Source organism: Anomalospiza imberbis, chromosome Z, assembly GCF_031753505.1.
Source record: "Anomalospiza imberbis isolate Cuckoo-Finch-1a 21T00152 chromosome Z, ASM3175350v1, whole genome shotgun sequence".
Taxonomy (NCBI): domain Eukaryota; kingdom Metazoa; phylum Chordata; class Aves; order Passeriformes; family Viduidae; genus Anomalospiza; species Anomalospiza imberbis.
Genome location: NC_089721.1, coordinates 62898869 through 62918344, shown reverse-complemented (window position 1 = coordinate 62918344; position 19476 = coordinate 62898869). Strand labels below are relative to the sequence as shown.

Genomic DNA, 19476 nt, shown 5'->3' with positions numbered 1-19476 from the left:
TTTATTAAGAAAATTCCTTTAATTTAAAGAATTTGAATTGTGAAGTACTTCACCATCATCTCTCCCTTTTTCTTTATGGTGGCTATTAACTTTTTCTCTCCTACACTGAGGTGCATCGAATTCGACTTTTTCACAGAGAATTTGATGATTGTAATTCTGGAATGGTGATGCTGTGCTGTAGTCAGCCAGAAATTTCAGAAAATCACCTGAAATTAATTTAAATTTCTCTTCTTACTTGGCACATCAGCTTTTTATGACATTTGTAGGAATGCTGAGACCTTCAATCCTGCCCCAACAATATAAAGATTTCTCTTGGATTTAAATGCATTCTTTTACAAGCAGGCTGACAGACCTCTCTCCTTCCCACCCCCTCCTTCCCACTTTTGTAGACATATATGTAAACACAAAAGTAGGTATATCTTACAAAGATCTCATTTTCTTGAGGAGTCTGGAAAAAATATTAGTTACTATGCTATATCATAGAAATCAAGTAAAAAATCTGAATTGTCATACCAGTAAATGTAAGGGTGATGTTGTGGGACCTTTGGCTGATATTTTCTCCCAGAGACCTCTCCGAACATAATGGACTGTGGTCCCAGCAATATTGAATGTTCCAGAATGCTCTATCTTCCAATCACTATTGATTGACTGTTTTCCAGCATCCCTAAGAGCTGCAAAATACATGAAAAAAGCCCCATATAAAAGGTGCCTGTTCAGTACTGATTTTCTTCTCCTCTCACTTCCTGTTTGGATAATTTAAAAAGCAGGTGAAATTCACCTAACTCTGATTGCAAAGATATTTATGGATCCTACTTTACATGAACTTCAGTTGGTAAGTGCTTCAGAAACAACTTCTGGAGGGAATGCCTGGCAAAATCGTGTGTATTTAACATTACTTGAAGTTAATATCAGCATTTTAATGCCTGAAAAGACTGATAAGCTCTAGCATAATTCATAATTTGAACACTGAATTACTTTAAGGCAAAAGGAAGTATTCTCTGTTCCCAGGGACATTTCTATAATCCATAAAAGCATGGGAAACACAATTTACACCAGAGACTCTTCAAGATTTGTGGAATGAAGCTAAAACTTTTTTAACAAAAAAATTCTAGTTCAAAATTATTTCCTCTCTAATAACTACACTTGCCATCCCTGCACCTTAGAATTTGATAAGACTTTATACACTTTCACCACTTAATTGCATGCTTCTAATAAATAGGAAAAGCTTGTTCTTTTTGGCTGAATAATTTCTCATGCTGATCTAATTTATATTTAAAAATATGATCAAGCCAGGTAAGAGATATGCCAAACACTGAGAACAAAGAATTCTCCATTTGTAAAATTTACATTTTCTACAGTAAATGGAATAGATTCTTCAGTAAATGATTTATAATTTTATTTTATTTTGTTTATTTTATTTTATTTTATTTTATTTTATTTTATTTTATTTTGTTCCAATTTGTTTTGAATAATCATGTGAAGAAGACTTGAAGACACCTTCTATACAAGAAGTTTTACACGTTTGACTCCAGTGAAATTGCATGTTTGGCATCAGATTGTTGTAAGAGAACCTCCACATGTTCCAAAATTTCCCTTTTTAAAGTTGTAAGTTAATGTGAGTCACTCCTGTAATCATGACCTCTCCTATTCATATTTATACTGTTATGTTTTGTTTCTATGGGAAACAATGGCAACAGGCCTATGGACTGGCAGGAATCCAATTGAATAAGACACCACTGATGTGTACAACTGTAGCACTGTGTAATAGATGTTAAGACTATAAAATCCATTAACACTGTATAACAGCCTTAGAAGAACCAGTGATTCTACAAGATTTAAAAACTGGTATTTTAGGTTTAAGCATTCAATTGTTAATGGTAATTAAGTTCTATTTAGTATTCAGACTGTTGGGGCTAATCCTCTTCTCAGTGGAGAAATTAAGAAAAATCACTCGAACATGCCAAGGTCCAGCCGGGTCATGCTGCTCAGAAGGAGCAACATCCTTTCCCCAGAGATCAACAGAAATCGTTCTGTCTGGTCTTTAAAATGAATGTGTGTGCCATAGCATGCAGACATGTGAAGGAAACTGGAATCCCAGCTCACAACACAGAAATATGCCAGATCTTGCATCTTCTGCTTTCAGACTCCTCATATGAGTCACTGGTCTTAGACAAAGTCAGAAAGTGTGTCCTCAAGCCTTAAATGTTCACTTGGATTCAGGCAGTGCAGCTTCTGTTCTTGACTCTGTCCCACCCCATTTTGTAAGCAAGTTCACTGAGTTTTATTCCATACTGCACATATATTCCTATTCTTCTTAACTTTTGACAGAGGAGTTTGCTTTGCACAAGGTAACCCAAAATAGGAAGAACATTCAGAACACAAGATACCCTCTCTCAGGTAATTCAAGCTATACACCTACACTTGGAAAGACAACCAAAGAAAACTTGGACTGAGAAAGCCTTACCACAACCACAATTTCAGTGCTAAACCAAGGGGACTAATTACAGCTGTATCTCTGTAGAGCATAAAACAGCCATCATAACAATGGCATTTAAGTGATGGTGATGAGTGCAATGTGTTCTTTAATTACTGTGCTAGGACTATACACCCATCTAATTTTAATGAGTGTGAGAGGCTACACAGCCAGAACATATACAACAAATCACAATTCAGCTATTGCATCTCCCATTTCTCAGTGGGGAGAAGCAGTGTCCCGGTTCTGGTCCTCCACTTGGTAAATCAGTACCTACTAATCTTTTTTTTTTTAATATGGACAAATGACTCTACTGTATTAACTTCATGAATTCTGTTTTCTGCTTTGTCAAAAATATAGTCATATTTTCAAAAAAGTATCAAAGTAATGGCATTTTGACTGACCCTTACTATCCATAGAAAATGTAAGAGATCTGAAATTCAATTCTAAATGAAAGTACATTCACTGATATTTTTTGCCAAGGAAGTAATTGCTTCACTTCCATTCAGGTAATCAGGTGTCCCTTCAATCCACATTAGGAACATTAAGACTTGAGATTGAAGTAATTTTTGAAAACAGCAGGGCTAAGGCTGAGTCATTGCTAGTTGCCAGTGTCCTCTTTATTATCTTATGCTTTTCAAAAATGGTGCAATAGTCCTTGCTCTTCAGCCACAGGGGACTTCAGCAGGCTGCCAAGATTTTTCAAATATACTTGAGAATGGCTTGGTAACTACATCAGCAAGTTCCCTCAGGACCATGGGATGCATCTCATTAGGTCCCATATATTTGTGTATGTTCGGGTTCCTTGGGTGGTCTTAAATCTGATCCATTATGGAAGGAACTTCATTACACCATTCCCTGCCCTGATGTAGAGGCACTTGAAAGATGTGGAAAAAGTGTTTACCATTGAAGCTGAGGCAAAAAACTATGAAGCACTGCAGCCTTCTCCACGCCCATTGTCATTAGTTTTTCCTGTCTTATTTTTCAGTGTGCATTATGGGTGTGTGTATTATCTTTACTATCCTCTTTTTGACTAAAAACTTGTAGTAACCCTTATTAATCTCCCCACTCCTTGCCAAAATCAGCACTATCTGTGCCCTAGTTTTCTTGAATGTATCCCTACATAAATGAGCAGCATCCCTATATATTTCCCAGGATATATGTCCCTGGTTCCACTGCCTGTGCATTCCCCTCTTACACTTTAGTTTTATCAGGAGGTCCTCACTCATCCCTGCTATTCTTCTGCCTTCCTTGCCGGATTTCATATATGTTGGAATAATCAAGAACTTTTGCAATCTAGGAAAAAATTGTTATCCTTAATTGTTACTAAAAACTATTATCCTAAATCTTTAAAGAGCTGCCAGCTCTGTTTTGCTCTGGTATACCCAAAAGCAGTTTCCCAGGTGGTACCATCTATCAATTCCTTAGACAACTGAAAGGTCACTCTCATGAAGTCCTGGCTTTAGTCTTTACCTGGCCCATATCCCTAAAACTCATGAGTTCCAGCAGGGCATGATCATTGCAGTCTAGGTTGCCACCAACTCTCTGAACAGCTCATCTCTGTTGGGAAGAAATCAACAGAGTCCAGGAACACTGTTACTCTGGTCTATAGTTTTGATTAAGAAATTATCCTCGATACACTCCAAGAGTCTCTTGGACTGTTCACAGCTTGCTGTGATGTTTTTCCAGTAGATATCAGGTTAGTGAAATTACTGAGCCAGATCAGAGACTGCAAGCATGATGATTCCTGTGGCTGAAGAGCACTTCATCAACAGACTTCGCTTAGTTAGGCAGCCTGTTGTAACCTCCCAACAAAGAAGTTTCCTTTGTTGGCCTGGTCTTTAATTTTTACCCCTAGGCTCTCAACCATTTCCTGAGGTCCTCTATAAACGAAAGTTTTAGACTAAATAGAAATAGTCTTGGCCTGCATTTCAAGACTAATTTCAAGTACAGAACCATGTATGATGCCACATGAAATTAGCATAAAAAACGCTAAAATAGAAAACCAATCAGAAACATGAAAGAATTTAATCTGCTTTACCTTTCACATTTTTAAACATAGTATTGTGAAGAATCTTATTTCTAAGATTAAAAACTTAAGCTCTCACCCTAAAATTTTCATTATGGCATGCCTATTCAAAAACTATTCCTTTGCAATTCAAATTCTTATGCTTTCAAAATAACCTATAAATGAAGAATGTTTAAATACTGTGCTCTAGTAAAAAAAAAGGTGCAACAACACAGGTTTTAATTCAAGATATGGCAACAGCCCTGTTACTGGGTCCTCAAAAAGGCTTTAAAAAATAAGGTATAAGGCTCAACAAAAGATATTGCACAGAAATATTGGCAGATCCTCATTCAGATATAAACCAGTAAAATTAATGAAAACAAAATTAAAGTAACAAGCAACTAGGAGCTAATTTGCAATTTTCACAAATGAGCATCATGAATGACATTATTTCGTGGGCATAAAACCAATTTCATTCTTTTTGCCTTCTGTGTGTTAAGGGTTATATCAGTTTTCTACTTATGAAGAAGGAATAAATTTCCCTAAACACAATGCCAACATTTATTTATTTTTACATTATTCAAAAAATAGAAAATAATAGCATTTCTACTCTCCACATATGTCAATAGAAAGACAAACTTCAGTTATTGTTTTAACACTCTTACATATCCATGTCTGTGGTTCATTGAGGAACAACTAAATATTCCAGATCTCTAATCCTCCTGGGAAGGTGCAGGCCTCAAGACAAACCAGCAGTCACCCACTGATAATCTAAACTATTATAATTAAGATTCACTATCTTCAACATTCTCTCACTCGAAGCACTGAGAATACTCAAACACTTCTTAAAATATAAATATTACTTATGAATGTAACTAAGATTAGTGACCAAACCAGGGAATTTTTCATTGTCCCATTTCTCATACTATGTCTCTCTCAATTTAAATTTAAGCACTGCACAAAACAATACCAATTACAAAATTTCATATATTTGCTTAAACTCTGTAACAATAATGATAATGAAGTGTATTCTCTTACACAACTTCTTTAGACTTCACTAAAAGATAAACATTTTTTAATCAATGAAAGACAATTTCACTTAAATGGAAAAACTAAAAGAAAAAAATCACTGTGATTAAGTTTGTCTATTAGAAGATTCAGACAATTCAAAATAGTGCAGAGAAATATTTTTCTGCTTTTTCAGGCTAATTTTAGAATTTATGTTTGACTTTGTTAGTGAACTGCTACATGATACCCAGTGTCTTCTTGTTTTCTGAGTACATATTATTTTATGTTTGAGCACAAAATTCTTTTCAGTAGTTTTAATGTACTTCCCATACGAAAAATTTAAAATGTGAAAGTATACACAGACTTTTTATACATAATCTAAAAACAATGTTTGTAGTATTCTCTAAAAATCATGAGACAAAATTCCAAAAGAAGACCTATATGAAAAATAGTTCTGTAATAATTTGTTCAGTTCTTTATACAAGTTCTTCACAGATCTATTTTTCTACTCAGAGCTTTGTTCAATGATAAAGGCATGTTTAGCTTGCACTTTTCAGTGTTGAGCAAATCAGGACATTAACACTAAAACATATATAATATTTACCTAAATAACTGTGAGCTGGTTTTTCTTCCACAACTTTGATTCTCCTTGCTCCTGCAGGTATCACCAAAGCTTCCACATAACCTAAACATGAGACCAGATGTCCCAAGTTAAGTAGAAAAACAGAACAGCGTAGAAAATTACATCTTGTATGCTTTCTCATTTCTTCTCCCCTATTTTGCTTTTTAAGTGTAGCAAGTTATAATTTATAAAGCAAGATTTTGAAGATTCTTGCAAAATTGAAGAAAAGCTATGGAACTGTGTATTATACGTAATAGATATACAATGCTACATAATTAAAAGAGCATGGCACAGTAAAACATAACAAGAACTAGAGAGGCTTGGAGACTAGGGCTGGAGCAGGTGAAGTTATTTCTGACTAAGTAGTTCAGTGTCATCATGACCACCAGATGACTGTAAAATAATTCCAACTTCACTCAGCATGTGAAGACAAACAGTATGACAGTAAAATCTAAGCATCCTCTTGCTTTTAGCTTGTTTTATGTATCTTTTGCTCCTGTCCTTCTTGATTTAACATATTCAAACCCTGTTATGATAGGATTTGGAAATCTATGTATTTGCTTCAAATTGAGATTGCCTCTTGATAGTGTGGGACTAAGAGAGGACGTTGAACAATTTGCTTTAAGTAAAACGCTGTGAAAAGACAACAAAGGTGGAAACCACCATGCAGGCAGGAATGTCATTAATAAAAAACCCCATATTTTAGATTATCCAGGTAAACTTCATAAAGGGAAAAAATATACTCATCTTTTATTATGTGTAGATATGTGATATTCTACAACAAAATACTTAGCATTTACAATACTTTTACAATAATCCTGAAATGTGAAAATTAAAGCAGCATCTTTCATTTCTGTAAGAGTTAATAATGCTTTCTAAATTTTGTTTACAGCTTCTTGAGAAGCAAAATAACTTGCACAAGTGTTAAGATGGCAATACCACAATATTGAGGATTGACACAGCTCCCCAGAAAAGCTTGAAAGTCTGTGGATATTCACATAAGCAATCGAAGAGAGCTGACATAATGTGACTTTACTAGCAGGAATCTTCTTTGCTGTTTTTTTATATCTTGTAGTCCTCCAGACTCATCTGGGGTTTGGGATCCTTGATTTGCCTTACATTCTGCTTGAGAGGGCCAGACATAAACATTTGAGGACTAGGCCTAACTTTCTCCTCTTGCCCAAAGTACTATACTTCAGTCTAAAATCCACTGAAGTCCTTTATTTTTCAAAGATATGCTGTCTGCTTCTAATTACAGTATTTCTGATGTGATTTACTTGCCATCTCTAAATTCTACACATTTTCTACTCAGGAAACTGAAAGTGTAATGGGCAAACAAATGCTGTTTCAATGAAAAGACTTGTATACATGGTGCAAGGCACACATTATTAGGATTTCAATTCTTTACTCTGTCAACATTATTGTGCTGGAGCCAGTAAGCTATTTCCATTCACAGGACAGATCACAGCAGAATTTGGATATCTGATGTTCATTTTGCATTAGAAAATCGATTGGCTTGTTATGATATGTTATTATTAGAATAAAATAATGAGTAATAGAGAGGTATTAGACTTCTTCATGCATTTGGCTTTATGATTTTTCATTACCTGGCTTAGTTTGGTAACATTACTCTGGATAAAAAAAATCCTAATTTGGATATTTATTTTGAAGAACACTAAATGAAACTAAACACTAAAAGAATTTACACCACTCTATTTGCTAAAAATATAAACCTAATTTCTCATACCCCTTTAAAATCAGTTTCTCCTATGAAATAGTTTGTATCTTAATGTAAGATATTTCCTTCATTTTGCAATTGAAATAATGTGAAATAACTTTGCAACGAATTTGAAAATACTTCTGCACTCTTATCCTCAATGTCTTATCATCTTAAAAAAGTCATATCTAAAGTTCTCATGAGGATCTGCATATAGCTTTTTTAATTTCCCAATGCTCTAAGTAATCAAAGAGCCACTTGTTTCTTTAGTATTTGAAATAAATAAACAGACATTACCTGCTCCTCTGGTATGGTTAAAATCACCTTTAATAACTTTGCATGACTTTCCATTACCATTGCATATACCACAATGATCTTCACGAGCCAGAGATCCTAATATACCATCACAGCCAAATTTCTGTGGGAGAAGAAAATAAAAGTTATTGAGACACAGGCCGCATTTTTCATAAAGTTGCTTTCAGTATCAGGTACCTCACCCTTCCTCAAGATGCCTAGCCAACATGACCCAGCCCTGCTAAGAATGAGGGTTGCACTAGCTCATGGCAGAGATCTGTCCCATAGAAAACTCCCCTGTGACTTAATGTAGAGTGCTGCATTCATTCTTCCTTTATGGTTGGATAACTCTACCAGCTGCTCTCCAAGAGAAACACAATTGCATCTCCTGGTGGGACCTGAGGCACATCAGACTCACTGTGCAATACGCACCCCACAGGCCTTCCCACTAAGAGAATGTAATGTGCCTCTCCTGCTTTCTATTCAAAATATGGATGGTTCTTTGCTATGCCTACAATGGTAAAGTGCCATTAATGTCAGCCTAAGAACTTTTTCTGAATAGGGCATAAGCAGGTCTAGACTATGGAAATATAAATTATACCCATGTTTTGCTAAAAAGCATTCAGTTTAACATAAATTAAGTTTACTCAAGCATCTCCATATTACTATTAGACACATTTCTATGAATTACTATCAGGGGTAGCTTGACAACAGCAATAAAGTTAATATATATGGGCCTTAGAAGAAATAAAAACATTCTAAAGTCTTAACATATATGTATGTTTGATGTGTGCCTGTATATCCAGCTTCAAAACAAGTAACTCATACCTGGCATCTACCATCTGCACACACATCTAGCCCATGCTGGCCACAGGATGTCCCATCCATCACCTTTTCTGTCAGAAGAACAGGTTGATCCTTTCCAGCCGGTGAACAGAATAAAGCACATGGCTTTTCTGTAGCAGCAATAAATGGAAAAATGCACATTATTGGGAAAAGAAAACTTTAGAAATACAGAATTTTCATCAACCTCTTGTTAAAACTGATGCTTGCTTGTGTGTGGTATGCAGCTACATTAACATAAGAAATTATCTTAGATACAGAGAAAACAAAAAAGGGTTTGATCCATTTCTTATCTGTTCAAAAAAACTTGAGGTTTTTTTCTCCCTCGAGCATGCTGTTGCTATAAACTTGGCCTACACAGTACTCATGTCATGCTCATTGTTACAATTAAGAATATACATATTACAGCTGTTGGAATATTTTGGTTGTAATCTATACTTTAATTCTCCTATATTTTTGGCAGATCATAAATATTGGTTAAAAAAGAAACTTAACACTTTCCAGACTTCCTAACTGTGCAGGTCAAGGAATAAAAAATGAAACAACTGACACACCCTGGGAAGAAAAATATATGAATTTACAAAGTTCACATTAAAAAAACAACAACAGAAAACAAACAAACAAAAAAACCCAACAAAAAACCAAAACAACTCATAAAACCCCTGGAAAAATAATTCCTAACATTTTTACGAAGTTCAAGCAATTTTCTAATAAATTTCTAAAACATTCTGTAAACAATTTCTGATTATGAAAGAGCATAAAAACGTAGTAATATCCTATGTATCCATGTATTCCTAATGGCCACATCATTAGCAATAAAGTTTGTTTCACCACTGTGAAAGTAACAGTGAATAAAAGAAATGAAGTCTCTTCTCAGTAGTCAACTGAATACAAAATGACAGGATTTTTTCATATCTTTGTTAGCAAATGTACTGACTCAAAACTTCTTCCTAAATCTGTTGCAGATTTTTAAAAGAATAAAAATCAATCCTGAACCTGAAACTCATTTCACTTGGACACAATCTATGCCACTCTGACTTCATACTGACTTCTAGATTCCTGGAGTGCATTTTTATTAGTAAATTAAACAGTTCCAGGAAACATTCAGGGGCACTGGAATTCTACTGTCTATACAGCTGAACTGTAAAACAGTCTATGCCACATTTTTTTGCATTTGCTAACTAGCACCAGCTCAGTCTAGACTGGAAATTGCCATCTGCAAAGGACTGTTTTCAAAAAAGTGGTTTTAGCATGCAAAGGAGCAGTAAAGTACAGACAGAGGAGTTTTGTGCCAGCTGACTTACACAACACACAGTGGTCTGGGCACATTTAAATTACTAAAATCGAGAGCCTCAGGGTATCACTAGAGGACCTACAAACAGATGTGATCTCTTCTGCCAACATGTGAAGCTAGTCAGACATAAGCCATCTCCAGCTGAAAAGCAGCCTGAGTTTGTGCCCTCTGCATTCCAGTTATCCTCCTTGAACAGTAACCTCAAAGTTCCCTGGGGGCTGTAAGCAGGTATCAGCATTTTTTAAGGGAATACAAGATTGATGACCTAAACATTATTTTAAAGACACTGAACTCGAAGAGACAGTGACTAAACAATACCAGACAACTTCAACAGACTACAGATCACATACAGCAACTATTCTGGACATGGTGCACAGTTAGTGTTAACTAACAGAGCAAACAATTAAGGATTTGAGAATAATGTATACTGGGATGCTGGCATTCTCTGGCTGATTCACTTTTGTTTTTCCTGAGGGACATCTCAAGATAACAGGATCACTCAGAACAAAATTAGATCTGTACTCATTAACATGGCACAGGAGAGTGTCAAGATTTTTTCATTTGAATGAAATAGTATTCAAAGCCAAACTTAAACATTTAGATCCTTTAGGATATAAATCTTGTATTTCTGTGCTAAAACAAATTTAGTAAAACAAACCAAAACTAATTGGCTTGATAAGTACCTTTGTAACAGTTGGAAAGAATTCTTTTTACAATTAAATGAGCTAACATACAAGCCTCATGAAAATAGTATCAAAAGTTTTCCTTTGGCACCTTGAGAAAAGGCTTAGAAGAAAAGAAAATCACCTTCTTAAGTTGGGCATATAATACGTTGATAGCAAAATCAGTCTTCAATGCTTTCTAATGTTTTCTGATAAATTGTTTCAAGAGTTAAAACAATTTACAATAATGAACCCCTTAAAATTAGGTTACACGCTTACAGTACTCCTGTGTCATTTTGGGTTTTCTTTATTTCAGCTTGCTATGATTTTGTGAAGTTCTCAAGCCAACTGTTTTCATAATTGATGTGTTTTTGTTGTGTTTTTTTCTTTGTTTGCTTCTAATTGAAATAAATTAAAACACAAGAATTTACAGAAAATTCAGTGGGGTGGAAACTACTGTTCACTTTTCTAGCAAGAAGGAATTTGTTTTCTAGTCACTGATGCTTTACACCAACATTATTGTTGCAGATAATGTAAGTCTGGTCTTACTATACTCCCACTTGACCTTTTTCCTAATGTAAGCAAGTTTGTTGCATGGAAGCATCCATACAATATGCCAGGACTTCATATGCAATAGGTATTAAGATTTATAGAAATCTTACCAAAGTTTAGAGCATACATTATCTACATATTGCTGCCAAATCAAACAGTGAAATACACCCAATTTTAAACTAGAAGTTTTCTCCTTCCTCAAAAACAAGGCTCACAACATCTGCATTGTCCCTTTGGCTTTGTAGGTAAAAAATATAACTGATATAGGCATGTTTAATGATGGATCATTACTCCAGAAAGCTGTATTTCTGAGTCACTTCATACTACAATTCTGATTAAAAAGGAAAAAGCTGATTGAATTTTCATTCAAATGTAGTTATTACCTATTAAGAAGGACAAATTCAATAAGAATAAAAGACAAAATATGCTAGAGCATACCTTGTCTATGAAATTAAAATAACTTACAAAAAATACTGGGTTTGAGGTCGGTTTGTTTTAGTTTTAACTATATCTCTCTTGATTAAAAACAATATCAACAAGCTATAAGCCATATAAACAGATTATAAGAACAAGGGAGATGGTTTATACTTACCATCATCAATGACAGCTTGCCACTGGTGCACATGCTTCTGATATGAAGATCTGACACTAAAAGCTTGGCACTGCCAGTCCCTAAAGGCAGGTACACCAGCAGGACAAGAAGGGTTTTCACATACTCTATACTGCATTGTGGGCCCATGACACTGTCCTTCAAGGCCTGAACTAGAAAAGATGGCATAAATACAACCCTTTACTGTTGGCAATATTTTGTCAAACTTACAGTATAGTTTACTTATGCTAGACACAAAGTAAAAATAGCAGGCTTTTTTGTTGACACTTAGCATTCAGAAACCACCCATGAAAAATTAAGTCACAGAACAAAACATGTTTGTCTTCTCTTTGTACTGATTACATTACATATAAGGAGTGATAGGTGCTAAGCCATAATTTACGCTTAGCCCCAAGAAAGCACTAGGACTAGTAGAAGTTCAGTCAGGAGAGCCTCAGGTACTGTTTTGATATAATTGAGCTTTTCCTCTATCTGGGCTGAGCCAAAGGGCCTACTGAAAGGAAGCAACACCTGCAAATTTGCTACCTCTCCTTTTTCTAGAAGTGGGGTATTACAGGGTTCAGACAAATGCTTTGTTTCTCTTTGGTCACTCCAGTTGTGCTTGCAGGTGCTAATGAACAAATGCAATAAAAGAGAGAACTGCAGAAACTGGAGCTCATTATTTGGAGCCTTGCCTAGAAAAATGAATTAATGAGCATGAAATTAAGACATCCATAAATCCTAGAAATAGCTTTAAGGTATGCAGCTGAAAGTGGTGTTTAGATGGCATGAATTATGAAAGAATTCTGCATATCAAAATTTCTGTTAAATCCCCATGCTTTTGTATAGCCATATACAACTTTTCCTCAAAATTCTTTATGCAAATATATCTTTTTAAAACCCTTTGCCTATTTTACACCAGAATCTGCTAAATAGTCTTCCATAATTCATCATTTCCCCCCTTGGTTATTATTTTTTTAAAACCATTGAATCGAGTCTTATCTACTCTGGATTAGTTTTCCCTATACTTGCCTTCATTACTCCACTCTGTTCCCACTCCTATGCCTATATTTTCTTTTCTTTTTCACTTGGTGTATAAATGACAAAAAAAAAAATCAAATTGGTACTGAGTAATTAAAAGGAAAACATATTTTAACTGGTCACTGAGATATAGTGAAACAAATTTCATTCAAGTGAAAAGTAAAAGTCTTTATCCCCAAAGGCAGAATGTTTTCATTTTCACAAGACAGGGAATCTAAATTCTGTTTTCAGATAATCTATCTAAACGTCTGGGAAACTGGTAGAAAGATCTCTTTGTCAAACTTTCAGTTCCTAGGTTCTCCAGATGAGAAGCAGAAGTCAATCTTCTCTAGTTGAAAAATTTAAACACTAGAATTACACACGAACAATATGCAAGTCAGAAATTTTAAATTTAAGTTTCTGTTGCTTCTTCAGGTTAAGCTTAAGAAGAAAGTCTTATTCTTCAATTGATATTATCTAGGGTCTTGACAGAAGCAGAAAAGATGAAAAATAGTGTTGCCATGCAATAAAATACCTGAAATACCTATTCTTCTAAGTGTTTTTCAGTATTCATAAAGTATTAATTGCTTAGATAAAGGCCAACTGTATCTTCACGGAGTCCTGTGCTGATGTAAATTTTGTTCAGAAATTCTGATGAACAGCAATGGAAACCTGAACTCATTTTTACCCAGGGCATTTGCGTTGTCGACTGCTGATTCCAGTGTTGCAAGTACGGCTACAAGTGCTCCATGCGCTCCACTCCCCCTCCATATGCTCCGTGAAAGAGGTCCGATTGATACAGTCTCCAGCCTTACACCACTAGGTAAAAATTCAGCTCTTAGGTAAATAAATCAAGGCATATGCGAAACAATTCACTTCTCCACAAGCACACAGAAAGCACAACATAAACATTTGGTTCAATACATCATTTTCATATCAGTCATATATATATTTTTGCCTAGCACTCTCCAAAGCTTTTTTATCTGTCCTAGTAAATGCAACAGCCAGAGACATGTCTCTGTTTCAGGGACCAAGGAGAAGGTTCACTTCTTGTCCACAACCTCAAAAGTAGGTTCATTTACAATGAAGGATACCTCCTTCATTGGAGATATCCATACTTTGCTGTCTCCATTTTAGATAAGGCATTGCCTAAGAAAGCATTTTAGAGTCCAGTCCAAACCTACCGTAGGGATCATTGTCCAGCTGAACTGTGCAGATGATTACAGCACAGTGTCCAGGGCTGTTCTCAAGACTTGCTTGGTTCAGCATGAACATGACAGCATGACAGTTCCCACCAGCAGGAACTTCATTGTCCCTCATTATCCAGCGACAATTTCAATAGAAAGATATATTACAAGTAATAGAGAAAATGAGATTATATTCACCACTTGTATTCAAAGATAAAATGGATGCTTCAAAGAGCTGGTGTTGAGAAAGTCCAGAGAATTTCTGGCATTTATTAAAATAGTAATAATAAATTCAATGATCTTGCATGCATATATCATTTACGAGGAAAACTGCAATTTCTCACTCAAAAACTATCCAATTACTATTGTTATGCTTTGTAACCTATGTTCATATCTTGTACAAATCATCATAAACTGCAGAAATTACTGCATTATCAAACTATACCAACTTAATATCTGTCCTATGTATTAGGAAGTAGAGGTATTTTCCAGACTTAGAAAGTTCATGATTCAATGATTCAGTAATTACGAAGCAGACAAGGATCAATTAATGCCATTAACATCAGTAATTTAACTCATATCTTTTTACCATCTGAACTCTTGGTGAATCACTGTTACCAAAGGATAACAGATTTCTCAAACAAGTCTTGTATTAATAGCAAATAAAAGGTCACTAATGTAGTCAATAGAGACTTCCGCTCCTTTTAGAACACACTTCTGTAACTTTTAATGTCTGTGCTAAATCCTTACCTGGTAACCTTTTCACCTACAGTTTAAAACTAGTCTTTACTGATCAACTGATGTTAATTTTCTCTCTTTAACCATCACATTACAATAGAGGCATAATTATTCCACTTTTTAAAAGTCTTCATGTAGGGTGGCTCCATCTTTATATTACATTTACAACCAGAAAATATAAATTTTGTAACGCTCTTGGATGTTTCAAACCAGAAATGCTCATATACATTTAAAGTTATTGCTTCAGATAAAATACAGATTTTTTTTATCGAGATAGCATCTGCCCTCTGTGCAGCGTAAGGGATTTTTTTAAATTCTTGATTTAAACCCCAACCAAATAGGCTTGCTATGCAAATGACATTTCCATCACTTCCTAAAATCCTAAGAGGAGCACAAGACAACAGTACTTATCTCCACAATACCAATAAAAACCCAAAGCCAGTGATTTGTGTAACCTAAACCTCATCCTGGATAAATAATAAAGCAAACAAGAAGAATAATTCTTTCTGTTCCTCTGTGATGTTTTGGTGATGTATGCTTAGTTTTCTACTGCTATACATAAATAAGTTATCTCTGTAGCCTGGCTCAATGAGCCATTTTAATTATAATCAGCAATTGTGTGTAATCATTGTAAGAGGTTCTGCTTTCTTATTCCATAGCGTGGGCAGGCCAGTCTCAATGTAAAAATTGTGATATCAAACAAAACTCATGTCTCTTACCTTCCAGGTATTGACAGTATCAACTACAAACTTTATCAGAATTGAGATATTGAAGCAATTGTCATTATTTTAAAGATATGAACAGAAATACAACATGGTTTTCCTTTAGCATGTTATTAGCGTATTATGTAAACATTATATATTAATTGATTTATTTGATTTTAGGAGAATGATGAGAGTCCTGGTGAATGAAATATGATTCAAAGAGTAAATCACTCCTATGGGAAATGGCTGTCAGCACAATATCTTGAAAATCCCAAGATATATGTATGTTCTCTCTCTGTTTTCTGTTTGAGGCTATTTATAATAATTTACAGATATCTACAAAGAGTACAAATAATTTTAACTGGAAAGCTCTTGAAGGACAATTTATCTAAGTCTGATTGGGTGATCATTTAATTTGTCTGTGATGGCTTGCTTTTAATGGGATTTGTCACTCTTTTATATGCATGGGATTACACTCTTTTACATCATATTTCTTGATAAAATTTATCCTGAAAGGTTTTAACAACAATCTGTATCAGTTCCTTCAAAGAGACTATTTCTAAATCTTAAATCATAGCTGAGAACTCTGTAGCTTTGAAAGCTTAAGTTTCTATTTACAGTTGGAAGAGCAACAATTGCATTTGATTCATAAATATGACACAAAATGAGAAGAATTTGAAACAAAACAGTGTAAATATTAAAAATCTGTCTCTTTGGCTAACCTTTTTTTAATTCACTGGTTTTAGGAAAATGTTCTTTTTTCATGTCTATATTATAAAATATATCATATATAACACATTCATTTGTACATAGATTATTTTTATGATAATTGAGGTAAATAGGAACTTTAAAGAACAGAAAAAACCTATTCAGTTTGTTTCCTTAAATGTTAGATATTTGGTTTAATTGATATTGCTTTTCCACCAGAGGCATACCTTTCCAGTGTCACAGTCTGTTCCATCCATTGGTGGATCCAGTTTAGTTTTGCATTCCTTCTCACTTTCCACCTTACACCACAACCCAGTGCAAATGACATGCTGAAAAACAAACAAAGAATAAGCACAAAATCTATCTCATGCAAAATTACTTTCTGCATGCAGTCCCCTAATGTTGTCTAAATTTACTAGTTTGATGGTACTGAAATACATTTAAAGACGTATTAAACATGCAAAAAACCCCTAGTGGGCAGAGTCTGCTCAGACTTTTATTAATTGCGCTTCTCTAGGACTTCTAGATCCCTCTTGCTTGTGCTACCCCAATGACTTCTGCTGTCATGATCTTTAATAACTAATAATTCCTCTAGAATTCATTTATTACTCTAAAAAAAAAAATCCAGAAGTCATCAGACCTGATCTCCACAAAGAGGACAAAGGAGCACAAAGGATCTCCACAAAGTTACCTGACAAATGAAATATTTTTGCTGGAAAGAAGAGAAGGGAGATGACAGGGGTGCAAGTCAGCAATGAATTTTAGAGATGGAAAGAAAAGCCCTCTGAAGTATCAGAACAAAAGAATTTTTACTTTTCTCAAAAGAAAGCCAAGCCTTGCAGGATGCTGGCTCACATTTCCCAAATTTCCCTGGCAGCTTTCCCTATTTTTTCTCTGAAAAGTTCTCCTTCTCCCATGGTTTTCAGTCAGGACTGCATTCTCTCTGCTGTCTGTTCCCCCTTAACAATAAACCATGTGGAATGAAGAGAGGTCACATGGGGCTGAACTGTGGCCTGAGTATTACTGCATATGCACAGTGATCCTCCACAATGTATACTGCCCAAAGAGGGGCAAGAAGGATCAGGAGAAGGGGAGGCATTGCAAGTAGGATAAAAGATAAAGAACAGCTGGGTTTTTTAAACCAGGGCTGCCAGAAGACCTGCTTTTTCTGAGTGAAATTATTTGTTATATTGGTACACCCAGTAAGAGTCTCTGTGCCTTTTATAATATGCATGAAAATCTTGTCATAAATCTTATGCTACCTTAAAAAAAGACTAAAAACAGACAAAACACAATTCAACAAAAGATTGTGTTTGAACCAAGGAACAGGGCAGTTCCATTGGGAGTCATACATGTAAAAATGTCTGTAACATCAGTTAACAAAAAAAGAAAAAAAGTCAAAGATTGTAGAGGTCCAAAGCATTGTACAGAAACAAGAGACAGGATGGCAGCAGTCAGACTCATTCCTGATTCATCCTGTAACAGTTTTTTGCTGAAGCTGAGCTAACAACATAACAACCAGCTTATGTATGTCTCCAAAAAACATCTACAGAAGTTCTATCCTGTTCCTGGGTTATTTTAGCAAGCATTTTTCAAGTAACAAACTCTCATTTCTATTCCTGTTCATTGTTTTTTAAACAATGCAGATGATGACAATAGTAGATGAGATAGAGTATCAGATGTTCATGACAAAGTAGGAAATGAAAGACATATTGTTGGTAGCACTCAATAAAAATATATGTTAATTTAATTGTCCTAATTGATTTTTTTTCATATCTTTAAATCCTCATTTATGAGTGAACATAGTGATAGAAAAGCCATCCAGATTTATCCAAGTTTTCAAAACATACAGGCAAATATTCTCCTGTGTCATCACAGTTTTAAGTATATTATCCTTATTTTTTTTTCCTAAATGCTTAGAGATCAAAGGATCATATGCTTAATTTCACTTGCATATGATTGCAGAACGGCTTACAACAAACAGCTCTTTACAGATCTAGAAACAATTCTTCTTAATATAGAGAGGCATTACGTCAGATTTACAGGGTTTTGGGTATTTCGGGTACACAGAGACATACTTCAACCATGTAAACTAAACCAAGAAAATCAAATCAACACCCATTGCATGCTAATGTACATTTTATAAATCTGCATATTTCTATAAATACTTGTATACCCCCCCCTCCCTTCAAACCATCATCTAACTTCCCCAGACAGAAACTACTTTGGGCTTTAAGTGAACTGTATTCTAAAAACACTCACTTCACCAACTGCTAAAATAAATACTCAATATTAACAGACTTTAATATTCCCCAAACCCAAGAAAAAGGAGATATGGAATTACTAAAATTGGTAGTTTACTTGTAAGGTGTTTTTTTTTCCTGGGCTTTTCACTTCAAATCACATTTCAAATCAATTTAATATCAAATCACAAATAGATTTTTTAGTTACTGTTCAGACTCTGTTTCTGTTGCAAAGGTATTGAGATATCAAGATTACTGTCAGCATCTAAGTTCTGACATTTAAGGATTTCTGTATAAGGCCAGGGAAAGACCATAACACATAATATGGGTTTTTCATTAGCAACCTGCAATGAAGCAGATCCAGACTGATTTGAAAGCAAACAGAAATCTGGAGGAGAATGTGAATTTTACTGTTACTCCAAAATCAGGGCACAGACTTCTACACCAGGATTTTACTCCTCTAAAAAGAAACTTTCTTCAGTCAAAATACAGATAGCTAAACTAACATTCACAGAGGTTTACCAGTTATCTATGATAAGTACAGTTCAACAGCCATCACAGCTTTCTAGATTAGGCAAGGGAAGGAATAGACATTGGAGATTAAAAACTTATAATTGTGACATTAGCCTGTTCACAATCTGCAAAATATTTCTTTATGTGTACACTGGAAAACAAAATATTGCCAAGCACACACAAAGGACTTTTTTTTTTTTTGAAAGAATATGTTAGTCATGAGTTTTTAACAGCAAAAGCTTGTAAAACAGAACATGGAAATCACAATGCATTACAGAGGTCACTCCAGTTTTGGAGTTCT

The 19476-nt window shown here is 34.8% G+C and overlaps 1 protein-coding gene across 2 annotated transcripts in view; it reads right to left on the bottom strand.

Annotated features, from left to right (window-relative positions):
* Positions 1-19476, bottom strand: part of ADAMTS19 (ADAM metallopeptidase with thrombospondin type 1 motif 19) — a 143532-nt gene that overhangs the window by 25719 nt on the left and 98337 nt on the right. For both annotated transcript variants that reach the window (XM_068175667.1, XM_068175668.1), the window contains 7 exons: positions 16647-16748; positions 13771-13901; positions 12066-12235; positions 8951-9078; positions 8126-8246; positions 6094-6174; positions 514-671 (listed from right to left, as the gene is read on the bottom strand). In XM_068175667.1, the coding sequence (XP_068031768.1) occupies positions 514-671; positions 6094-6174; positions 8126-8246; positions 8951-9078; positions 12066-12235; positions 13771-13901; positions 16647-16748 (891 nt within the window). The remainder of the gene's footprint in view (positions 1-513; positions 672-6093; positions 6175-8125; positions 8247-8950; positions 9079-12065; positions 12236-13770; positions 13902-16646; positions 16749-19476) is intronic.